We start from the raw sequence: 24,000 nt of genomic DNA on the forward strand, positions 1-24,000 counted from the left end.
TCTCTCTCCCCAATTCCTGTCACCATACTGTAGTGTACACTATCCAATAAAGGCAGAAAAAGCCCAAAAATGTATCTTAAAAAAACTAAAAAACAAGTTCAAGATGTATTCAAATGGCCGAAGTATGTATGAATGTATGTTTTATGATAATAATCTAAATCTGCAAAGTAACTAGTAACTAAAGCTAAATAATTGTAGCGGTGCCTCTGAGATATAGTGGAGTAGAAGTAAAATATATAAAATTGGAAATACTGAAGAAAGTAAAAACACTTGCGTGTGCGTGCAGCAGTTGTAATGACTGGAGAGCAAATTTGTATTTGTTATCGGATTTTTAGAATGAAAATCTGTTAAAAATCATCTCTGTTCTATCAAATTGTGTGGACGCTCTAGGTGCTTTTCCCCTGCTGGGCCTCGAGGGGTGTGAAGCCCAGGTCAGGAGGCCTGAGCCATGCTGCTGTAATGCTGTTGTTATGCTTGAATCTTCTTCAATAAACCGTCCGCACTTCACCCTTTCTGGAAAATGTACATTTCCCATAACACATTACACCAGTTGTTCTCAAAGTGGAGTCCGGGGACCCTCAGGGATCCTTCAGAGGATTCCAGGGGGTCCTCAGCAAAATTATTGATAGTTAGGAACCAATGGTCCCTTATGCAGGTCTGTGACTGCACTGTAACTCTGAGAGTTGGAATCAAATGGACCCAAACTTACAGGTCCATTTGGCTCCAAGACTCTCAGAGTTATGGGCCTAATGTAAATTTGAAATTCAAGGTGTTAGAGAACCATTACGTTTCACTGACATGACGTTAGCATCGGCTTTAGCAAATGGCTCCCATCAAACATGGAACAACTGGCACAGTGGAGGCAGCCGATCAATATAGTGACATTTACAATAGTCTAGTTTCGGGTGTAATAGTCATTTTCCATTTTAAAGTTCCATACTTTCCAGGCCTCAAATTTCCAGAATTCTCTGTAGACTTGTCACACCATATTTGACAACGGAGTACAAATAGCTACAAGCTTACAGTATGTAACTACATGCTTTTAAAATCCAACCACTAATTAATCTTCCATTCGGTCTACTGTATATAGGTTATGCTAATATGTTGCCAAATAATTTCAAGAAAATTGTACAGTAGCTGTATGTACTGTAGTGTACAGTAGCTCATAGAAATCAAGCTTCTGATTCTAGTTCTTAAACATTCAAACTTTGTTAATGTGGAACAAAATTAAAAGCACACATCTCACAGACAAAAATAAAACTAATTTGAGACATGGCCAAAGTATTTGTGGGGGTCCCCCAGCCCAACATGCAGAGAACCCCTGGTATAGAACACTATGTGTACTGTGTACTGTATAAGGCTCATGTATTGTTTCAAAGCCGGACTTATTCCCCCCTTTTCTGTGGAGTCCACAGAACAAGGCTCAGCCAAGAAAACGCTGTGTCGGCATTAATCCACCAATTTATTATTCTGCTGTAACCTGAGCAGTAATGGGTGGGCGAGCCACATAATAACACCACCATAAAACCAGAGAGAGAGAGAGAGAGAGAGAGAGAGAGAGAGAGAGAGAGAGGAGATGGATGGATGGATGGCTGGACGGACGGAGGGATGGATGGACGGAGGGAGGGAGGGAATCACAGAGAGAAAGATAATAGAAAGAGAACGTGAGAAAAACAGATATTGAGAGATGAGGATAGGATATAGATTTAGAAATAAACACTCGGATCAGAGGGCAAAATGGAGACAGACAGACAGACAGACAGACAGACAGACAGACAGACAGTGGTGGACCTGGTGCCCCTATAAAGCTCTTCCATTCTGCATCATTACCCCCAGTTCTTAAAGCAGGAAGAGGAATCAGCCATTTCACAGCTCACTGCCAACACACACACACACACACACACACACACACACACACACACACACACACACACACACACACACACACACACACACACACACACACAAACAGGTGTTGTTATACTTGGGAGGACAGGTTATTGACCGACAATTATTCTCTTCCCTAACCCCATTTGCAGGTCTTGGCTCGTAAAAGACACAGCCAGGAACGCACACGTGCACACGCACGTGCACGTGTGCGCACGCACACATTTCGATTTCTTTATTTGAATCCACAAATTACAATTAATTTTACAAGGAAACAAATATAACGGGGTTGACAGTTCATGTTCACTTAGGGATACACATGGCACCTCCTTCTCCACACAGACAAACTGCCTATAAACTGTCGAAACAGAACAGTATTTGGCAAGTAGTTTGGCTTTGCTTTTTGTCATGCCAGCTATTCTTAGGCCACTCATGGTCAGTTAAATGCACATGGCCCAGGCTTCCGAATATCAGTATGGCAAATCTACAGCGATACCCCAAGTTTGTTATACTTCCAAGTAATGGTTGATACTTATTATTGAATATTTATCTTGGAATGCCTGGTCCATGTACAAATCAAAGACACAGCCCACCCCCCGAATCAGGACCTCCTTGTGACTGGTGTCAACAAAGACAACATCAGTCCGGCCGATGCCAGGGTACACAAAATCATTCACAAACCCATATGGACAGACAGTGTGAAGGTACTGTACAGCCTCCAGCTGAATGTACCTACAGTATAAACTGGGCCAGACATCATGTCTCACCTCGGGCAGAAACTTATATCTCTAAAAACAATGTGCAGATACGTAATCCATATGGATTTTTGTTTTTCGTATGAATGTGTTACTTCATCGTACAAGAGTGTCAATCAAATCCTGCTAATTTCACTATTAATTTAATAATAATAATAATAATAAATAGGTAAGGTTTTGGACTAAAGCTTTCCACTATAAATAAATAAATAAATAGCAACAGTGGTTTATAAATGTACATATAACTGCACACGTTTAGCTTTGGTTCTGTGCACCTTAATGAGGCAGGGAGGACCAGACTCCACCTCTGACCTAAAACGCACACAGGGCCCAAATCGACTGGCTGTGACAGATTGGCCACGTTTTATAGAATCTGCCATTTCACAGCTATTTCAAGGTGGTTATTGACAAGTGCTCAGGAAATTGATTTGCAACAGGCAGCCCCCCTTGATAATCAAAACCTTTCAGCTTCAGCCCTTGACCACGGCACGGTCGCCACATCATGCAGAGAAAGAAGGAAAAAAGACGGACAGAAGGAGCGAGCAGGGAAAGGAGCAGCGGGAGAGGACACACACAAGCAGGCGCACGTACAGTACACACACACACACACACACACACACTTATTCACATTCAGTGGATGTCCATACACTAGGGCTGCAACGATTCATCGTAATCGAATCGATTATTCAATTAGTTGTCAACTAATTTAGTAATCGATTAATCAAATTATTTTGCAATTTATCATAGGTGATTTCCATGCACTTAACCATAGTTTTTCCAGTGTTAAGAAGTGAGCCATCTCTCTTCCCTTACAATCTGATGATAGTTGCACAGTAGCGACTGCAAAGCAAAATATGACACATAGCGATTATAATATCAAGAACAAGAACAATATTTATTTTTAAATTACCTTGTGTATTTGAGTTCAGAAGAGTACTGTACTTCTAGACTGACACATGTGTAGCTATTCTTTAATCAAATGTATGCAGTCAGAATAAGCCTAAAGACACCATGAGTTGCTTTAATTCATTTTAATTTAGTTTGTCTTTTATTTGAATAGCAGCCTAATCATAGCTAAATAAGTGTCATAATCCGATTAATCGTTTCAATAATCGGCAGATGAATCGATTATGAAAATAATCATTAGTTGCATGGGGTATTGCCACATTTTAACATGGGGGTATTGCCACATTTTAACATGGGGTATTGCCACATTTTAACATGGGGTATTGTCACATTTTAACATGGGGTATTGTCACATTTTAACATGGGGTATTGCCACATTTTAACATGGGGTATTGCCACATTTTAACATGGGGTATTGCCACATTTTAACATGGGGTATTGTCACATTTTAACATGGGGTATTGTCACATTTTAACATGGGGTATTGTCACATTTTAACATGGGGTATTGTCACATTTTAACATGGGTAATTGCCACATTTTAACATGGGGTATTGTCACATTTTAACATGGGGTATTGCCACATTTTAACATGGGGTTTTGTCACATTTTAACCGTTTCTCTGCGGGAACGGGAGATTCACGTGGTTCGATTCCCAGCGCTCCGATGCGGGAAAGGGAGATTTACGTTTACTGTATGTTTTTATTGATAACTTTCAATCGCCTTTCTACACACCCGAGCACTTTACCTACTAGCATTGGATGGTAGCACAACACTCCGATCACGTGATCACAAAAAAAAGAAAAAGATGTCTCTTCCCCCTCCCTTCCTGAAACTCAGGACGGGAGGGGCTCAAATGCTCACTATCACACAATGGCGGCCCCCATTGCGAGCGTAGCTACTACAGTAGCTAGCCCTTAGCCAGATCACATTTCATGACATCCGATCGTATCTAGCTAGGCAGAGCTGTTTCAAGAACAATATTTATTTTTAAATTACCTTGTGTATTTGAGTTCAAAAGAGTACTGTTCCTTCTAGACTAACACATGTGTAGCTATTCTTTAATCAAATGTATGCAGTCAGAATAAGCCTAAAGACACCATGAGTTGCTTTAATGAATTAAAATTTAGTTTGATTTTATTTGCAGCCTAATCATAGCTTAATAAGTGTCATAATCCGAATAATCGGCAGATGAATCGATTATGAAAATAATCGTTAGTTGCAGCCCTACCATACACATATCAATGCGTAGGCACAAAGTGTCTAGAACACGCACGCACACACAATAGAAGTGTGTAGGAGGCCTGTGAGAGGTCGATATGCCCGTTATTAAACCTATTAGCAGACATCACAGACCAGTCCTCCTATAATTATCAAATAAGAAAGAAAAATGCACACAGTACAGTATATCATTTAGAGATACCGTTGCTGTCAACCATGCATGCAAAATCCTTGGATCTCCATATTTTTGTCTTTATTTTTCCACTTTCTGAAAGAAAAGCTGCTTCAAAAATATTTTTGCATGCTTTCTTTTTCCAGCTTCTTCCTAGCTGAATGTCATTTTTCTCAAACCTTTCTTTCTCTCTGGACATTAGATTCTTTACACTCCTAAAAATATACAGAACAGGCATTAGAGTTCTCAAATTCTGCCCTAAGAAGACCCTAGCCAACCCGACCCAACGTCTTCGGGACGGGCCTTCATTTTCATGCCTGTTGAGAACTCTATCATAGGCAGTCTTTCTGCTAAAAAAGCCAATCTCCAGCTCCCAACACGTCATGACACAAAAGTTCAGCTATAGAGATTTGGTGTAGAGCGGAAAAGGAGGGGACCATGGACAGAGCCGTTTGTATAGGGTTAAAGAGAGCGAGAGAGGACTAAAGACACGAGAAGACAAAAGAGTGTAAAAGTAAGTCTAGAAAAGACAGATCATGGTTATTTTCCACAGAGCAGCAGGGTCATCGCCTTCGGAATGAAGAAATTCAGCCTGAGACCAAATACTTCCTTTGTCACAGTGGTAACAGCAGGGGCACCATCAGTTACTTACACTTGAAACACAATACTTTTTTTAAATACAGAAAGGATGTTAGAAATGTATTTGTCTTAGGGCTACATTGGTACTCATTACTTTGAAGGTATCGGATTAAAGCCTTACCAAGTAGCATGGTGAAACATTACTTGGCAATGAATCTCTACATTCCCATATGTACGTTTTTGTTTGTTTTTACATATAGCAAAACACCACAGAAATACAAAGAGGACAAAAAGATACCATCTTTCAGGAAATGAAAAGAACAGATTGTCACCAAATCCTCTGAAAACAAACTCCCTCTCTCTCTCTCTCACACACACACACACACACACACACACACACACACACACACACACACAGTTGTTGTTCTTTTGATTGGCTCCAGATGGACCAGGAGACAGTAGACTGAGTAGAGTGCAGCAAAACACTGACCCCGAGTGTGTGTGTGTGTGTGTGTGTGTGTGTGTGTGTGTGTGTGTGTGTGTGTGTGTGTGTGTGTGTGTGTGTGCGTGCGTGCGTGTGCGTGCGAGCGAACGTTTGTGCGTGTATTGTCTCTCGTATTTGTGCACGTGATTGATGTGATGTTGTGAGAGGAATGCATAAAGCACACACGCCCATGAGCCCAAATCCATCCAACAATGTCCTCTTTGTAGCACACAGCTTTCCAAACTCCATCATTTCACTACAGTGTTTATGAGAAGACGAGCCAAGACATGGTGTCACCGAGACACATATTTATTGGAGACATTATACATCCGCCCAATGGAGCTCACTCACATCCAGTGTGCATCAACAGCAACCCCAAGAGAGACAGAACACCACTGTATATCCTAGCACACTGGTTCTCCAAAACCTGTTCGGCTGTGACACCTATTTCCCTAGAATGGCACTAAAAACAACAAATGCCCCATTTAAAACATATTGCTGCAGAACAAGCAGAGAATGAAATTGGTGAAACTGTGAAACCATTTTAAACCAATAGATCTCTGCCGCCTTAGCTCAAGCTCAAAATGACACAAACATACAGTTTGAGGTGTTCCGATAACGATACCAGTATCGGAAAAAGCTGCCGGCCTGCCGATACTGCTTACAATTATTTTATCGGTATCGGTAGCGAGTATGATTGAGTATTTTTTAACAGTCATATTTTGTCAGTTTGTGGTGCGTTGTAAGCTTGTAGATCAGAACAAAACTATTCATAAGTTCCAATAATGTTCAATGCCAAAAACACAATTAAATTGTTCATCGCAATTGACAACTGAAAATTTGTAATCGTGACAGCATACAGGAATTCCTGTTTCCTTCCCCACCAAAAACACATGCCTTTTGGAGCTTAGTTGGAGCTGGTCCCTGGGCGCTGCTTAGTGCACTGGCTACCCACTGCTAACTGTGGAGGACATATCCTCACAGATCAATAAAGTGTAACTTTACTATAAAAAAGAAAATCCTCTACTTCAACAGAAGAAGTTTTCCCCCCATTCTCAGTTTTATACTACACTGGAATGTGTCACTATAAACATTCGGTATGTAGTGGAGCAAATTACTGAAACTATCGTTCACTTGATGGTACAAGCACCAAATTTGGTACACAAGTGCTTCAGAACCTACTCTCTCAGAAAAGTACGTTGTCCACCATTTTTCAAGATGGTCGCCAAATGAAAAGGGCCTTTTGTGGCGGTTCTGGACAACCGTGGGTCCGACCAACTCGAGACCGGGCACTGCACTCCCTGTGGGTGTGTGGAACGTGTGTGTCGAATTTGAAGTCGGTGGGGCAAACGGTTCTCGGGTTATGTGGATTACAGATGTACAGACACACACAGACTTGAATATATGTCAATAGGCAATGCCCATTGTTTTTTTTTTTAGATGATGGGTAAGAAGAGAGAGATGTGATGTCAGGTGGTGTCGGCTAAGAAGTGGTCAGGGCTATATGAGATGTACAGTAAGTGCAAAGAGAGATGGTGAGGGAGGGAGAAAATTATTTGTACCAATTGACCAGACAGTAGACAGTAGTGTAACAGGTTAAGGTGAGTATAGAGATGGAAATGTTCTAGCAAGTGAAGCCAGTGTATTGAGAATATGGGACATATGTGTCAGGAGTTATTTGTGACAGAAGGCTACCAGTGAGAGGGAAGATGTATACGATGGTAGTGAGACCAGCCATGCCGTACGGTTGGAAACGGTGGCACTGATGAAAAGGAGGCACAGCTGGAGGTGGCAGAATTAAGGATGCTATGGTTCTCATTAGGAGTGAAAAGGAAGGACATTATCAGAAATGACTAAATTAGAGGATCAGCCCAGGTTAGAAGGTTTGGGGATAAAGCAAGAGAGGTGAGGTTGAGATGGTTTAGACATGTGAAAAGGAAATTGCGGTACAGTACGGTATCGTACAGTACAGTACAGTACGGTACAGTACAGTATGATGCCGTACAGTATTATACAGTATGGTACAGTACATCACAAAGGCATAGCCAAATACATGCTGAAATGCAAAACCAGTCTAATTTTGGTGGCCATCTTGAAATATCACCGCCATATTGGATTTTTGGATGGCTCGGTTTAAAAAGTTAAAGAGTTGACCAAAGGAATGTTCACGGCAAATGTGTCACCAAGCGAACAACCGTTCCAATGATCTGCTAATTGCACAAATTCTGTGTGTCTGTACGTCTGTAATCCACGTAACTCGAGAACCGTTCGCCCCACCGACTTCAAATTCGACATACACGTTCCACACACCCACAGGGAGTGCAGTGCCCGGTCTCGAGTCTGTCGGACCCACGGTTGTCCAGAACCGCCACAAAAGGCCTTTTTCATTTGGCGGCCATCTTGAAAAATGGTGTCCATTTAGTTTTTTCAAGTGGACAACGTACTTTTCTGAGAGAGTAGGTTCCGAAGCACTCGTGTGACAATTTTGGTGCTTGTACCATCAAGTGAACGATTCTTATGATATATTGACTTACTTTGCTCCACTAATGATCCATGTGTACAGTATGTGTGTACAATATGTGTGTAGTATGTGCGCACTGCGGTGTGTGAGTATATGTATTCAAATGTATGCACAGTCTATACCAGTATGACGCCTGCAGGCGAGAAGCGACCTCGGCGAGGTCGCGTGCACTGGCCATATATGGAGTGTGTCTTGAGTGTACAGGGTTTGATGAGGTCAGATCAACATATGGAATGTCAGAACAGGTCAGCTCCATATATGGAGATCTAACTCAAGACACTGCAGTGGACAGGTACAGTCAAAAGGGACAAGGATAATAGAGCATGCACCTCCACTCTAGCCCAATTGCTGGACAAAAGGCAGTACAAGAGAAAAATCAGTGGAGCTGAGTTTTTCATACCGGACTCTATTTTTTCCTCCATCAGTCAAAAGGGAGACATCGAAGAGGAAGGATGGATGGGGAAGGATCAACACATGGAATGTCAGAAAAGGTTCTGACATTCATATCCATAATACTAATATTGATGACATCAGGGATCTCCATATATGGGCTTAATTGCGACAGCAGGTCACATTTATTTACTATGATATGATCCCTGATTTACTATCATCCCTGATGTCATAGTGATGTCACGAGACCTGGGCACTATATATGGGGGCTTTCCCCATGTATGGGGATTTTGAGTGACGGAAAACGCAAGTTGTGTGTAGTATGTTTGTGTGTGCAGTCTTATTCTGTCAAAGTGTCATGTGCCAATGTGCGTGGTGTGTGTTTAAATATTGAGGTAGGTGTGAGGGATGCTATGTACGTGTGTTCTGCAAAGTACATTGATTTTCCTGAAGATATTGCCAGTATTAGGGGTAGGAATCAAACTTGGCATTGTTGTACCTACCTACTCCTTTCCTGTAATGTAACCATGCATATATAATACTATACAGAAGGAATTTTTGTAAAGTAACCTGAATATTTCAGCAACCGATTTGATTGATAAATAGTGTGATGCCATAAGATCTTTTTGTAAAGCTAAATAAAAACAAATTAATCTTTGGTCAGCTAGAAAGACAGAGGTAGAGCTACAGTTCACCATGCACAGGCTTTAGTTTAGAAGCATTCTCATCAAAACGTTGAGTGCTGGTTATTGTGACGAATGAAAGATCTTGAAATGGCTTTTCCAAACTGTGTGTATGAACTCATTTCTCTCTCCTCCCTCTCTCGTTTCAGCCATTATCAAGCTGCTGAGCTGTGACTTCTCACAAAGAACAATATTGTGTGTGTATGTGTGTGTGTGTGTGTATGTGTGTGCACACATGTGTGCGTGCGTGCAAAGGAATTGGTTTTCAATGACTTAGGTAGCAACATGGTCCTGCTCTCTTAAAAGATGAATCCCCCCCCTCTGCCCCTTTAGTCCAGTACCTGCCTGTAGACCCTATCGCAATTTGGTGTTGGGGGAATTTCTCACTTGAACTAAGTCAATGGGTCCCTAGACATGAAAGATCAATGAGGTGCTTGTCCGCCATAGTGCCACGAATGGCGCAATGGCCACATCAAAAATGGCCGCCATCGGCTATGATGAAAATCCAACCTTTTTGTTTTTTAGTGTTTAAGCACATGTAATACATTCATTTTGACTAATTGTGGTGTGTGGAATTCATTTCTGATATTGTTTTGATGATTTGGGGTGATTTTGACCTTGAAAGGTCATAGTCAAGGTCATTTTGCTATTCCACAGACCTTGGCCATAACTTGTCCATTTTTAGGAGTAAGAACAGGAACAATAAGTCTATTTCAACTAAATCTGACTCTTAAAATTAATTTCTGATATTGTTTTGACCATTAGGGATCATCCTGTCATTGAATTATTGATGTTAATGTCATTTTTCAATAATTCGATTATGATTCTTTAGTCGCTTTTACTATATATTTTCATGATTTGTTTTCTTTACATAAACAAAATACATGGGCATGAGAAAAACAACAACAGCACCATATGTGCGGTGTGAATAAGCCCATTGTACAAAATACTCTGTCCATGGCCCAAATGAGCCAATTCATTGCTATGGCAACCCCATAGTGGAGGTAAGTCAATATATCATAAGAATCGTTCACTTGATGGTACAAGCACCAAATTTGGTACACAAGTGCTTCAGAACCTACTCTCTCAGAAAAGTACGTTGTCCACTTGAAAAAACTAAATGGCCACCATTTTTCAAGATGGCCGCCAAATGAAAAGGGCCTTTTGTGGCAGTTCTGGACAACCGTGGGTCCGACCAACTCGAGACCGGGCACTGCACTCCCTGTGTGTGTGTGTGGAACGTGTGTGTCGAATTCGGGGAAGTCGGTGGGGCAAACGGTTCTCGGGTTACATGGATTACAGATGTACAGACACACACAGACTTGAATATATGTCAATGGGCAATGCCCATTGGGGTTTTTTTTAGATGATGGGTAAGAAGAGAGAGATGTGATGTCAGGTGGTGTGGGCTAAGAAGTGGTCAGGGCTAAGATAAAGTATATGAGATGTACAGTAAGGGCAAAGAGAGATGGTGAGGGAGGGAGAAAATGATTTGTACCAATTGACCAAACAGTAGACAGTAGTGTATCACGTTAAGGTGAGTATAGAGATGGAAATGTTCTAGCAAGTGAAGCCAGTGTATTGAGAATATGGGACATATGTGTCAGGAGTTATTTGTGACAGAAGGCTACCAGTGAGAGGGAAGATGTATACGATGGTAGTGAGACCAGCCATGCCGTACGGTTGGAAACGGTGGCACTGATGAAAAGGAGGCACAGCTGGAGGTGGCAGAATTAAGGATGCTATGGTTCTCATTAGGAGTGAAAAGGAAGGACATTATCAGAAATTACTGAATTAGAGGATCAGCCCAGGTTAGAAGGTTTGGGGATAAAGCAAGAGAGGTGAGGTTGAGATGGTTTAGACATGTGAAAAGGAGGGATGAGGGTACATTGGGAGAAGGATGCTGAAGATGTAGCTGCCAGGTAAGAGGATGGCCAAAGACAAGGGGATGCTGTGAGAGATGACATGAAGGTGGCAGGTCACAGAGGAAGATGTAGAAAACAAAACCAAAAGGGGTCCTCCCCTTTTCCCTGTGCGTGCACACACACACACACACACACACACACACACACACACACACACACACACACACACACACACGGTACTCTACAGTACACTACAGTATGTTACAGTACAGTATGGTAAAGTACAGTAACGTGCGGTACGGCATGGTACAGTATGATACCATAAGGTATGGTACAGTACAGTATGATGCCGTACAGTACAGTAAGGTACAGTATGGTACAGTATGGTACCATGCAGTACGGTACAGTACAGTACAGTACAGTACAGTATTGTACAGTATGATACCATATAGTAAGGTACAGTATGGTACAGTATGGTACCATGCAGTACGGTACAGTACAGTACAGTATTGTACAGTATGATACCATACAGTAAGGTACGGTACGGTATGGTATCATACTGTACCTTACTGTACTGTACGGCATCATACTGTACTGTACCATACCTTATGGTATCATACTGTACCATGCCGTACCGCACGTTACTGTACTTTACAATACTGTACTGTAACATACTGTAGTGTACTGTACAGTACCGTGTGTGTGTGTGCACGCACAGGGAAAAGGGGAGGACCCCTTTTGGTTTTGTTTTCTACATCTTCCTCTGTGACCTGCCACCTTCATGTCATCTCTCACAGCATCCTTAAACCTCGTCTTTGGCCATCCTCTTACCTGGCAGCTACATCTTCAGCATCCTTCTCCCAATGTACCCTCATCCCTCCTTTTCACATGTCTAAACCATCTCAACCTCACCTCTCTTGCTTTATCCCCAAACCTTCTAACCTGGGCTGATCCTCTAATTTAGTCATTTCTGATCAAGTCCTTCCTTTTCACTCCTAATGAGAAGCATAGCATCCTTAATTCTGCCACCTCCAGCTGTGCCTCCTTTTCATCAGTGCCACCGTTTCCAACCGTACGGCAAATAACTCCTGACACATATGTCCCATATTCTCAATACACTGGCTTCACTTGCTAGAACATTTCCATCTCTATACTCACCTTAACCTGTTACACTACTGTCTACTGTTTGGTCAATTGGTACAAATAATTTTCTCCCTCCCTCACCATCTCTCTTTGCACTTACTGTACATCTCATATACTTTATCTTAGCCCTGACCACTTCTTAGCCCACACCACCTGACATCACATCTCTCTCTTCTTACCCATCATCTAAAAAAAACCCCAATGGGCATTGCCCATTGACATATATTCAAGTCTGTGTGTGTCTGTACATCTGTAATCCATGTAACCCGAGAACCGTTTGCCCCACTGACTTCCCCGAATTCGACACACACGTTCCACACACACACACAGGGAGTGCAGTGCCCGGTCTCGAGTTGGTCAGACCCACGGTTGTCCAGAACTGCCACAAAAGGCCCTTTTCATTTGGCGGCCATCTTGAAAAATGGTGGCCATTTAGTTTTTTCAAGTGGACAACGTACTTTTCTGAGAGAGTAGGTTCTGAAGCACTTGTGTACCAAATTTGGTGCTTGTACCATCAAGTGAACGATTCTTATGATATATTGACTTACCTCCACTATGGGGTTGCCATAGCAATGAATTGGCTCATTTGGGCCATGGACAGAGTCTTTTGTACAATGGGCTTATTCACACAGCACATATGGTGCTGTTGTTGTTTTGCTCATGCCCATGTATTTTGTTTATGTAAAGAAAACAAATCATGAAAATATATAGTAAAAGCGACTAAAGAATCATAATCGAATTATTGAAAAATGACATTAACATCAATAATTCAATGACAGGATGATCCCTAATGGTCAAAACAATATCAGAAATTAATTTTAAGAGTCAGATTTAGTTGAAATAGACTTATTGTTCCTGTTCTTACTCCTAAAAATGGACAAGTTATGGCCAAGGTCTGTGGAATAGCAAAATGACCTTGACTATGACCTTTCAAGGTCAAAATCACCCCAAATCATCAAAACAATATCAGAAATGAATTCCACACACCACAATTAGTCAAAATGAATGTATTACATGTGCTTAAACACTAAAAAACAAAAAGGTTGGATTTTCATCATAGCCGATGGCGGCCATTTTTGATGTGGCCATTGCGCCATTCGTGGCACTATGGCGGACAAGCACCTCATTGATCTTTCATGTCTAGGGACCCATTGACTTAGTTCAAGTGAGAAATTCCCCCAACACCAAATTGCGATAGGGTCTACAGGCAGGTACTGGACTACTTCCTCTTTATGCATGTAGTTTACTTGTTGAGATCTATCATGCTGATAGGCTATTAGGCAGCGCAGCCGCTATATGTGAGAATACCCAAGGTGCTTACGTTCACACTGTTTAACTGCTGCACCAGTGCATTTCCATTGATCACAGCGTGTTTGCCTCATTTCTCAACCACAGCAAGAAGAGCATTGGAGCTGGATTTGTATACGAAACACATTTGGTGGCTTTAAGGGGCTCTGCCGTGGCCTTTTCACAGATATCGGTTCATACTGTGGCGACGTCATGCCAGCTGCCTGTGATGACAGAGAAGACAGCCGTCCGTGCAGGAGAGGAATAGTCATTGATTTGGCTCGTAAAAGAACGGATCCAACTATACGTAGGTGACCACTCTCAGTAATGTTATTGGACAAGATGGCTGTGATGCTGTTTGCTCCATCTTGTAGTACGTCGTCCACTTGAAGTAGCTAGATCTCATCCACTAAAATGGAGGGGGACCACTTTGGATGATCGAATGTTGCCCAACAGGCGCTCCCAGCCTGTGGAGCAGTGTGCTCGGTTATGAAATGATTAATATTCCGTCTTTTGATTAATCTCCGTCCTGGGCGCTGAGTGTAACTATTTGATAAGACGGAGAATCGGAGATGCTCAGGGTGTTAACATAAAGTTGAGTTAATTGTGATTAAATTAGTTAACTTGGACAACTACTAATATATATTATTTATTTATGTTTCCAAGGTGCAATTTTTTTTAATTCCCTTCACTTTTGCTCCTGTGTGACCTTTTTTTTGCACATAGTAAATAAAAAGGGTATTTCAGTTTGGAAGCCTCATCGTTCTTTTTGTGGACTTCCAATACTGGCTTTTCGCAGTTCGTCATTATTGCTGCTATTCTAAATGATTTTGAATTGCTGCTAAAATGTTAAAAACCAAAGAATGTTACTCTTGTGTACTCACATAGTATAAGACGTTCCAATTTAAATCTGTCTGTCAAACCGATGTTTCCATCATTCCTGTTACTGTCCATTAAAGCAAGCTTAAACCAAACATTTGCTCGCTGATCCTATCATTGCTGTCGGGTAGAAAACTTGAATTTTTTTGTTTGTTTGTTATTGTTCGTATTAATGCCCTACTTTAGACATACAAAAGTACTGTCGCACAAAGGTTGTGCTATATCTAGCAATGTGACACATGATCTTGTAGAACTCAAGATGTAAAATAATTAATCATAAAAAAATCTATATTTTATTTACATACAAGGTTTCCACCTGACAGCAGCGCTAGGTTAATGAGCAGTCACAGCAGTCCCACAGAACATGCATGAGTTATCCAATGAGCATCAGTGGGACCACGCTTCTGGACCAATGAGCATCCACACTGTGTGCTAACGGGCCAATGAGCATCCTCCATGGTGTTGATTTACCAATTGAGGTGCAAGAGATGAACCAACACACACACACACACACACACACACACAAGCATTGCACATGCACATAATGACACTCACCGCTTGTCCCTAAACACTCACACACCCTGTCACTTCCAATGAACACGCACTAACATGACTATAACTACTCTATGTGGGTCTACACAGTAAGAGAGACACAGAGTGTGTGTGTGTGTGTGTGTGTGTGTGTGTGTGAGAGATGAGACCGAAGTCACAGGGAATCTATCACAGTAACTCGATCAGACATTGAAGCAAAGAATCTCTTTACACTTGCACATTGCTGCTAGTAATCATTCTCTCTCTCTCTCTCTCTCTCTCTCTCTCTCACACACACACACACACACACACACACACACACACACACACACACACACACACACACACACACACACACACACACACACACACACACACACACACACACACACACACACATACACACAAACACACTAGTAATTTGTTTGTTTCCAGAGTCTTGAGGCGTTTCAGCTCTGCTCTGCTGTCCCTAATGCCTCCAAAACCCATCATTATCTGACTTATATAGGCCCACAACTGTGTGTACGTGTTGCCGCGTTGCATGCATGTGCGCGCGTGCGTGTGCATGTGTGAGTGCAAAACAGTTGATTATCGAGTTCAACGGGCGAAACACTGTTTACCCTGAGAGACACATGGAGGGAGAGAGACAAGGCTTTGGAAACATGATTTAGGAATGGGTGGGGGGCAGAAATCCTAGAGAGAGATAGATGGGGTGAGGAGTGGGGGCAGTGTTGCCAAGTCTTTGCTTATTATAAGTGACTTTGGGTTTGTCTTCTTTAAAGTCACCTGTAAATATTGGTATAATTGTGGGCTGTGTGTTTTTGTTTGTTTCTAAGGTATAGTACTGTAGGTGTAGGTCTTCCCCACCCAGTTATTATGTCTATTTTATGCCCATATATGGAGTTCTAACTTCTTTATCAGGTATGCCCAAATGTAGAGTCTATTCAGATGTCAGAACATCATTGTGATGGCAGAACAGGTCAGCTCCATGTATGGAGATCTAGAGGTTATCAGGTGTGATCAATTGGCTAATTTGGGCCCAGTCCAGAGCCTAGGCAGGGGCCCTGTCCAGAGCCTCTAGAGCGGTGCCCGTTGGGCACTGGCCACCTTGGAACGATGGAAGTTGGAAATGCATGCCTCACCCAGTTATTATGTCTGTGTCTCGTTTATGCCCATATATGGAGTTCTTTGTCAGACATGCACAAATATGGAGTCTATGCAGATGTCAGAAAGATGTCAGAACAGGCCAGCTCCATATATGGAGAGATATAGAGGTGCTGATCACCCCTATATCTCCATATATGGAGAGAGCCCGGGCAGAGGCTTTTGAGCTGGTTCCGGACAACCGGCTATCCGACAGACTTGAAACCGGGCACTGCACTCCCTGTGGGGGTGTGTAACACGTGTGTCGGTGGGGCGAACGGTTCTCGAGTTACGTGTTTTCCTAGAAGACATTTCTACTTGTTTCTCTCACAAACTCTGGCAACACTGGTGGAGGGGGGCTGTGGAGGCTGAGACAGAGGAGTGAGATGACGTGCCAGGTCTGGAGGGTACAAAGTAATGAAATTCAGTGGCATATCCCTTCAAGCAGCCACACTCCAGACAAACATCACAGTCACGGGCCTCTGCTGTCGCCCCAGCACCACTCGGCTTAACCCAACGTGGGTCGCAGCTATTTGTCAGCTGCCGTGATAAAAAAAAATGAATTGCGCCGAGGGGAGCCAAAACAGGGCAGAAGCACCATTAAAAAAAACTAGAGGATTTTAAATATTCTCTTTTACACTCTCAGGATTTGATGTTTGATGTTGCACTCAAATAGGCTTCTAAAATATATTTAAGATGGGAAGAAATTATTTGCAATTGTACCAACAACAGGGCAGTAGGACAGAATGGACAGAATTCCTAATTTAACTATAAATTAATACCTAATTCATCTACCGGTATTTGTAACTCAGATTGTGTAGAAATTTAACCAAATGAACCATTACGGGTTATATATAGCCTATAGAAGAGCACTTTGGTAAAGGTTTGGGTTGTGTAGTTACCTTGCCATGATGCGACTCCAAAGGTGGGAAAAAAATCTAAAATAATTTCTCCATTGACTAGAAATTGATGGGTCAGATCGGTGAACCAATAGGATCACACAGGCTAGGAAGTTGACATTTTTATATACTGTATATATTTAAAAAAAGCAAACAGTAATGGGTTTGCTGATGTTCTATATTTTATTTTGAAATTTCCCTGAAGGATAGTCCCTTGAGTTGCAGCAACTCGTTTTCAAGGGAGTCCTTAACCGTTTCAGCGCTAGCATTTATTGAAAAACTAGGATCTAATTCACGCCAGCATTTTTTACAGTCGAGCTCTTATTTTGAAAAGTTCCAGTCTACCGGAAGTAGATTATCCTAGGACGCTCAACGGAGCCGAGACAGGCCTTGTTTACAATGAGAATCCAAACCGGGGCTCTGGAGAGCTCCACATCGCCGGCTCTGTGCCGTCAAAGAAACGCTGTTTTGACCAAAAAGCCATCAGGGACAAGGAAAGAAACGGAATGGATTATTATGGCGATGATGATCTAAGGACGTGCACAGGACGTGCTGTGCTAACAACATAGCTAGCTAACCGGCTAACGTAAGTAGCATTATGGCTCGATTGATCGAATGCATTATAAAAGCGCAATTGCCATTAATCAACGGCAATGGCGTTAAGCGTTAGTTTAAAAATGTGGCTTCAATTGGCATTAATCAACGGCAATGGCGCTGAAAGTATTGACAGAATCAGCTTTGTTTGAGTTTGTTAACAGGCTAAAAGCCTCTTCACTGTACAATGAGGAGCATAATTATTTTTAAACGATCAATCTTTACTCAATTAGTTACATCATTGAAGGTAACTACACAACCCAAACCTCTACCAAAGTGACCTTGCCCTTTAAGGGTAGGCTGGCAGTGGCAGAGCACGTCTGCACACCCTTGTCACTATGAGTCGGCCATAACCATAACGAGTTCCCAATGAATCTACTGTATGCGCAAATTTATGTGTTGTCTAACCTCAATGTGTCAGCTCCATTTATGGGTACAGCATAACATCAGGGATTTCCATATGGGCATAAAGGGACAAGGCATATATGAGATTTTCATTTATGGGCATATCGGTCATATCGGCTTAAACAGGTCATAACTTTTGGTTTTGAGTCTTAAATAAGTCAAAATCTTTCGTTTCGAGTCTTAAACATGTCATCACGTTTTGTAGTCATTTCAATTAACTAGAAAAAAGTATTAGTAGTATAGTATAGTACTACCTATTGACAAGCATTAACTAGAAAGGTTAAAGTTTTATTTCTGTGAGTCAGTGTGTCACACACACACACACACACACACACGCACACACACACACGCGTGTCTCACCTTATTTCCCAGGTAGACTTCCGGTGCGCTCCAGTAGTAGGTGGAGCCAAGGTCCCTCTCCACGTCTGAGTGGCGGACACTAAGATACGGAGGCGTGTGCCTGTGGATAGACCACACCCTCGATCCTGTTGTCTCACCAATCAGGTGCCAGCCGGCCAGAGTGGTCTCCTAGAAGACCACCAATCAGAAAAGTATATGTTAAGATGATGGCTCAGAGACTATGTTGATGTTTCAATTCACTTTAGGTTGTGTGTGTGTGGGGGGGGGGGGGCGTTGAGGAGTCACAGGTCTGTAGTCAGAGTAGTCACAGAGTGTTCAAATTGGAACCATTTAGTTCCATTTGTACACTCTCAGGATTTTACAGTATAGATAGATTGTGGCCCCAGAGATAGAACATTGTATCAAATGGGGGTCTGTGGCCTAATGCATATCAAACTGGGGGGTCCTTGAATTAAAATAAAAAAGGTGTGAGAACCACTGCCTTGTATGGACTGTAAAACAGTCTTCATAGTAGAGAAGAATAGTGCTGGAGGATATAAGAAAAGTGGGGGACGAGGGGTGAGAGGTCACAGAGAGGGCGGCTAATGACAAAGGAGGATTGTAGGGGGTTGACAGGAGGTGGACAGACAAGGAGCGGGCGATCAGAGAGGAGGAGGAGGAGGAGGAGGAGGAGAGGACAGGAGAGGAGATGCGTAAAGAAAGAGAGGAGAGCAGAAGAGAGGCGGAGAGGAAAACACCTTCTGATTGACGGGAGAGGTGGGTTTGGGGAGTGGAGACTTTGACAGGCTGACAGCTCAGATTTAGACACTGATAGTGTGTGCATGCCGTGTGTGTGTGTGTGTGTGTGTGTGTGTGTGTGTGTGTGTGTGTGTGTGTGTGTGCGTGCGTGTGTATGTGTGTGTGTGTGTGGCGAAAGACTGGCAGGCACACATCTGCTGTTGCAATTAACCTGACCTTGGCTTACCCTTTCACACTGATAGTGTGTGTGTGCATGTGTGCATGTGTGCGTGTGTGCATGTGTGTGTGTGTGTGTGTGTGTGTGTGTGTGTGTGTGTGTGTGTGTGTGTGTGTGTGTGTGTGTGTGTGTGTGCGTGCGTGCATGCGGGCGTGCGTGCGTGCGTGTGTGCGTGCATGTGTGTATGCTTGCAAATTGTACAGGAGTTAATGTGTAACAGTTGCTTTCCCCTGGCTGACAGTACAGTATACTGTATGAAAGGTAAGACTAACTATTACTATTTTGAAAAACATTTTTGAATAGTTTAAAATATCCAATCTACAAGCTCACAACATGTCGATGTAGATCGGCAAGTCAAAACCATTCAAAAATGATTTTCAAAATAGTAAAAAAAGGCAAATACGTTTATGGATAAAGCGTTTAGCATGGATGAAAATAGAGCCCAGGCTTGTGTGTGCAGTGAAAAGGGGAAGGGTCGGTGAACATTGTGATGTAATTTGCATCACAGCAAAATGTTGCGCAATAAGAGTATGTCATACAAAAGCAATATTTGTACAGTAACTATCACAGTTGCAAGGAGGTAACGTAGTGCAGATGGTTTCCTATGGCCTGTAGGAGAGATGTGTGTTAACGGAGTGGTTTGGTAGAAGAAGAGGAAGGGATAAACGCTCATACTGTTTTCGCACCCTTTTCAATGATAAGGGGAGGGGCTAATTTTTGTGTGTCACTAAATCGTATTTTAATTGGGCCGTTTAACTAAAAGGCTTTCAGGAAGAAACCAAAAATGCACAGGGAAGACAAATGTGTAGGTTCCTTGAGGAGGTTCAAAATGAAATGAACCCTTAAAGGCCTGTAAGGGTTCAATCTTTTCTAAATCAGGGCCCACTTGAAAACACTCACAGCTCACCTATCTGACCACCAAAGAGTGGGTGCGGGCCACATGCATTTTGAGAGCTTGATATGATCAATCAATGTATTGTGTTCTGGCTTAAATGGAACTTAAATGGAACTAACACAGTATACTTCCCATTTAGCAGTATCACAATGAAAACTAACTTTTCAAGGTTATCATTAAATATTAACGTTTTGCCAATTGTTTGGCCCACAGGTGGACAACTGCTGTCGTTTATATAGGATCCAGAGCTGGAAGAATGGTAAGTCAAAGCAGTGAACAAAGTGTGCAGTTTCCTACATTCTGATAGGCCCACGTCGATGCGGAACACTGACTGGCCACGCCCATGCAGGAGCACTTTTCGCAGCCTCGAGGATTGTCGCGCTGGAGATTGTAGAATCCCAATTTACAACTGTCGCAGTTTTCCCCTTCCACGTTCTCCTGCAACACGGCAAGAAGGTGGGGGAGGGAGAGAGAGGAAGAGGACGACAGAAAGAATGAGAGGAATTGAGAAAGAGAGTACACAGTTTATCAGCCATAGTCAAACTTACTACGTACAAGCACACAGTGCTGAATTGCATTCCACACAAACAATTTGTCATTGTCCCAGGACCTGAAATCATCATAAAAGAATAATTGATTCAGAGCCTTTCTAAGCATTGAGAAGTTAGCTGTGAATGTGTATTTCCCCCCTCGATATCACTAGAGACATTCGTTACACCACTTTAGCAGGAGTCCTCCTGTCAGTGTGTGTGTGTGTGTGTGTGTGTGTGAGCCCAGTGAGTGTCAGTGAGCTGGATGCAATCCTACCTGGAGGGGAGAGAACAGATGGTGGAGGTGAACGGAACACTGTCCCCTCCCCTCCCAGTGAGCTGTGGCGTCCCACAAGGAAGCATACTAGGGCCTTTACTGTTCCTAATATATGTTAACGACATGACTTCAGCTTGTGACTGCAGCTTGTTCCTGTTCGCAGATGACTCAGCACTGCTGGTCTCGGACAGGAACAAACTGCAGGTTGAAAAGACCCTCAGCTCTGAACTCGGTAGAATCTGCACCTGGCTCGCTGATAACAAACTATCCTTACACCTGGGAAAAACTGAATCCATCCTCTTCGGATCAAATAGTAATCTCAGCAAGGCAGATGGCTTCTTGGTTAGAGTGGGTGACAATATTATCACACGAAAAGATCAAATTACCTACCTAGGTTCCATCCTGGAGGCCAATCTTTCCGGTGATAAGATGGCCACCAACGTAATCAAAAAAGTCAATCAAAGAACAAGATTCCTTTACAGGATCTCCTCACTGGTCAGCAAAAACACCTTGAAGACCTTAACAGGAGCCCTCGTACAAGGTTTCTTTGACTATGCATCCACCTCTTGGTACCACAGCACCTCAAAGGCCCTTAAAACAAGGCTCCAGACCTCCCAAAACAAACTGGTCAGGCTCCTACTTGGCCTCACCCCCCGAACCCACCTCACCCCTGCCCACTTTGACTGGCTGGGATGGCTTAGGGTCGACGACAGAGTACAGCATCTTGCAATGGGTCTGGTCCACAAGATTCGATACACCACCAAGATACCCATGTACCTGTCTAAATACTTCCTTAATGTAAACGAAGTCCACACCCACAACACCAGAGGGAGTGCAACAAACCATGTACAACCCAGATTCGGCACAAACAAGGGACTAAATTCTTTTCGCTCCTATGCCACCAAAATGTGGAACGCCCTACCAACAGTCATTAAGACATGTGAATCCCTTGACTCCTTCAAAACCGCTCTCAAAGGGCACCTACGGATGGCTGCAATTCGAAACTGGCCTCTGTAAAATCTGAATCCCCCCCACCCCCCCACCCCATTTTCCCTCACTGTATATTGTATCTTTTCCCTTTTTTGCTTCCCATATGATGAATTTAGCTACATAGAAATGTCTATTTGTATGTCTCTAAATGTTTGTATGTCTTTAAATGTTTTGATGAATTGAACAATGTGGACCCTGTTGTAAACAAGTGTAATGCTTAATTGGGTCGTCCACTCACAGTTGACAGTCTTTGTATTGAGTTTGTGCTTAAAATGTACTGTAAATTCTACAAACTGTTAATAAATATTTCAATCAATCAATCAAGTGTGTGTGTGTGTGTGTGTGTGTGTGTGTGTGTGTGTGTGTGTGTGTGTGTGTGTGTGTGTGTGTGTGCGTGCGTGCGTGCCTACCTTACAGTTGCATGGTGATATACACGGATCAGAGTTGGTGCTTCCGTCGATGCTACACATGCATCGCTGGCAGTCGGGGTAGCCCTTGTAACCAAACGCACACCTACGAAACAAATGAGGATGACAACACAGCAACAGACAATTATACAAGAGAACAATCATAAGATCATTCATGCAATCATATGGAACTGAAATACAAACTATTTGATTCAACACTACATTTATTACTGCAGGTTCCATGTTAATTAAAGGTAAGGTAAGGCAAGAGTTACTCTATGAAAACGAATACAGTACACATACTGGCTGATGCACTTACACCGATGGCTATAACCACAATACTGCCCAGCCCTCCAGGCCAGAGGGTGGCGCCAGTGCCAGCTAAATCCGCGAAATAAACATGTGATGTAGCGTTGTTTCTGTAGTGTAAGGATAGGGAAGGGACGGACCATCGCCCTCAGAGCAGTGGCTTGGATTAACCTTTTAATAGGCTATAAACATGGAATTTTATGCCATTCTGAGCATAAATAAGACGAATAACCCTGTGCGCGTGCACGTGACTTCTAATAAAGCTATTGGAAGTCAGACACTGACTTTGTTTGTTTCACAGCTGTACAAGTAGGACCAGCTATAACAGAGTTTGTGAGAAAGTATGTACTGTACATACATGTACATGTGTTTATCACTGAACGCTGCACTGATTTGTGCAGCTTCGGTCACAAACTGCACACAGAGACTATAGTAAGTTACTGTTCTACGGATAGCTCAGGACTGGTCAGGGATGACACACCGTTATTAGCGAGGAGTGAGGCGTGCAGCGGGCGGCCATGCCTTTCCACGTCTGCATGGGTTATTCTGGGTGCACTGATCTGGGAGGAGAGATGCACTACAGGGGGTGCTGTTTGCCAATCAGCAGAGAACTGCAATTTGGGTGTCAAGGATAATAATTAACTAATAATAATGATTTTGTCCTTTGGGATATATTTTGTCACTATGCATTTGCACACACATTAAATATGTCCCTTGCATTTAGCCATCCTAACTTCTAGGAGCAGTGGGTGCTATGAATACAGACAGGGGTTAAAAGTGTCTTATCTTGCTCAGGGACACTTATAGACACATGTATCAGAGGGCGAACCGGTGACCTTACGATTCTCCGACAGTCTCACTACCTGTTCAGCGATGGATGCCCCCCACATTTGGTTCCATTTTGTACACTGTTGAGCAGGATTTGGCGATTATG

The 24,000-nt window shown here is 42.7% G+C and overlaps 1 protein-coding gene across 7 annotated transcripts in view; it reads right to left on the bottom strand.

Moving 5' to 3' along the window:
* The window catches only part of lama2 (laminin, alpha 2), a 254,248-nt gene that overhangs the window by 135,087 nt on the left and 95,161 nt on the right, over positions 1–24,000 (bottom strand). For all 7 annotated transcript variants that reach the window (XM_083790714.1, XM_083790710.1, XM_083790709.1 and 4 more), the window contains 3 exons: positions 22,761–22,863; positions 20,851–20,991; positions 18,704–18,871 (listed from right to left, as the gene is read on the bottom strand). In XM_083790714.1, the coding sequence (XP_083646840.1) occupies positions 18,704–18,871; positions 20,851–20,991; positions 22,761–22,863 (412 nt within the window). The remainder of the gene's footprint in view (positions 1–18,703; positions 18,872–20,850; positions 20,992–22,760; positions 22,864–24,000) is intronic.

This window comes from Protomyctophum parallelum (genome assembly GCF_964188405.1).
Source record: "Protomyctophum parallelum genome assembly, chromosome: 19".
Classification (NCBI taxonomy): Eukaryota; Metazoa; Chordata; class Actinopteri; order Myctophiformes; family Myctophidae; genus Protomyctophum; species Protomyctophum parallelum.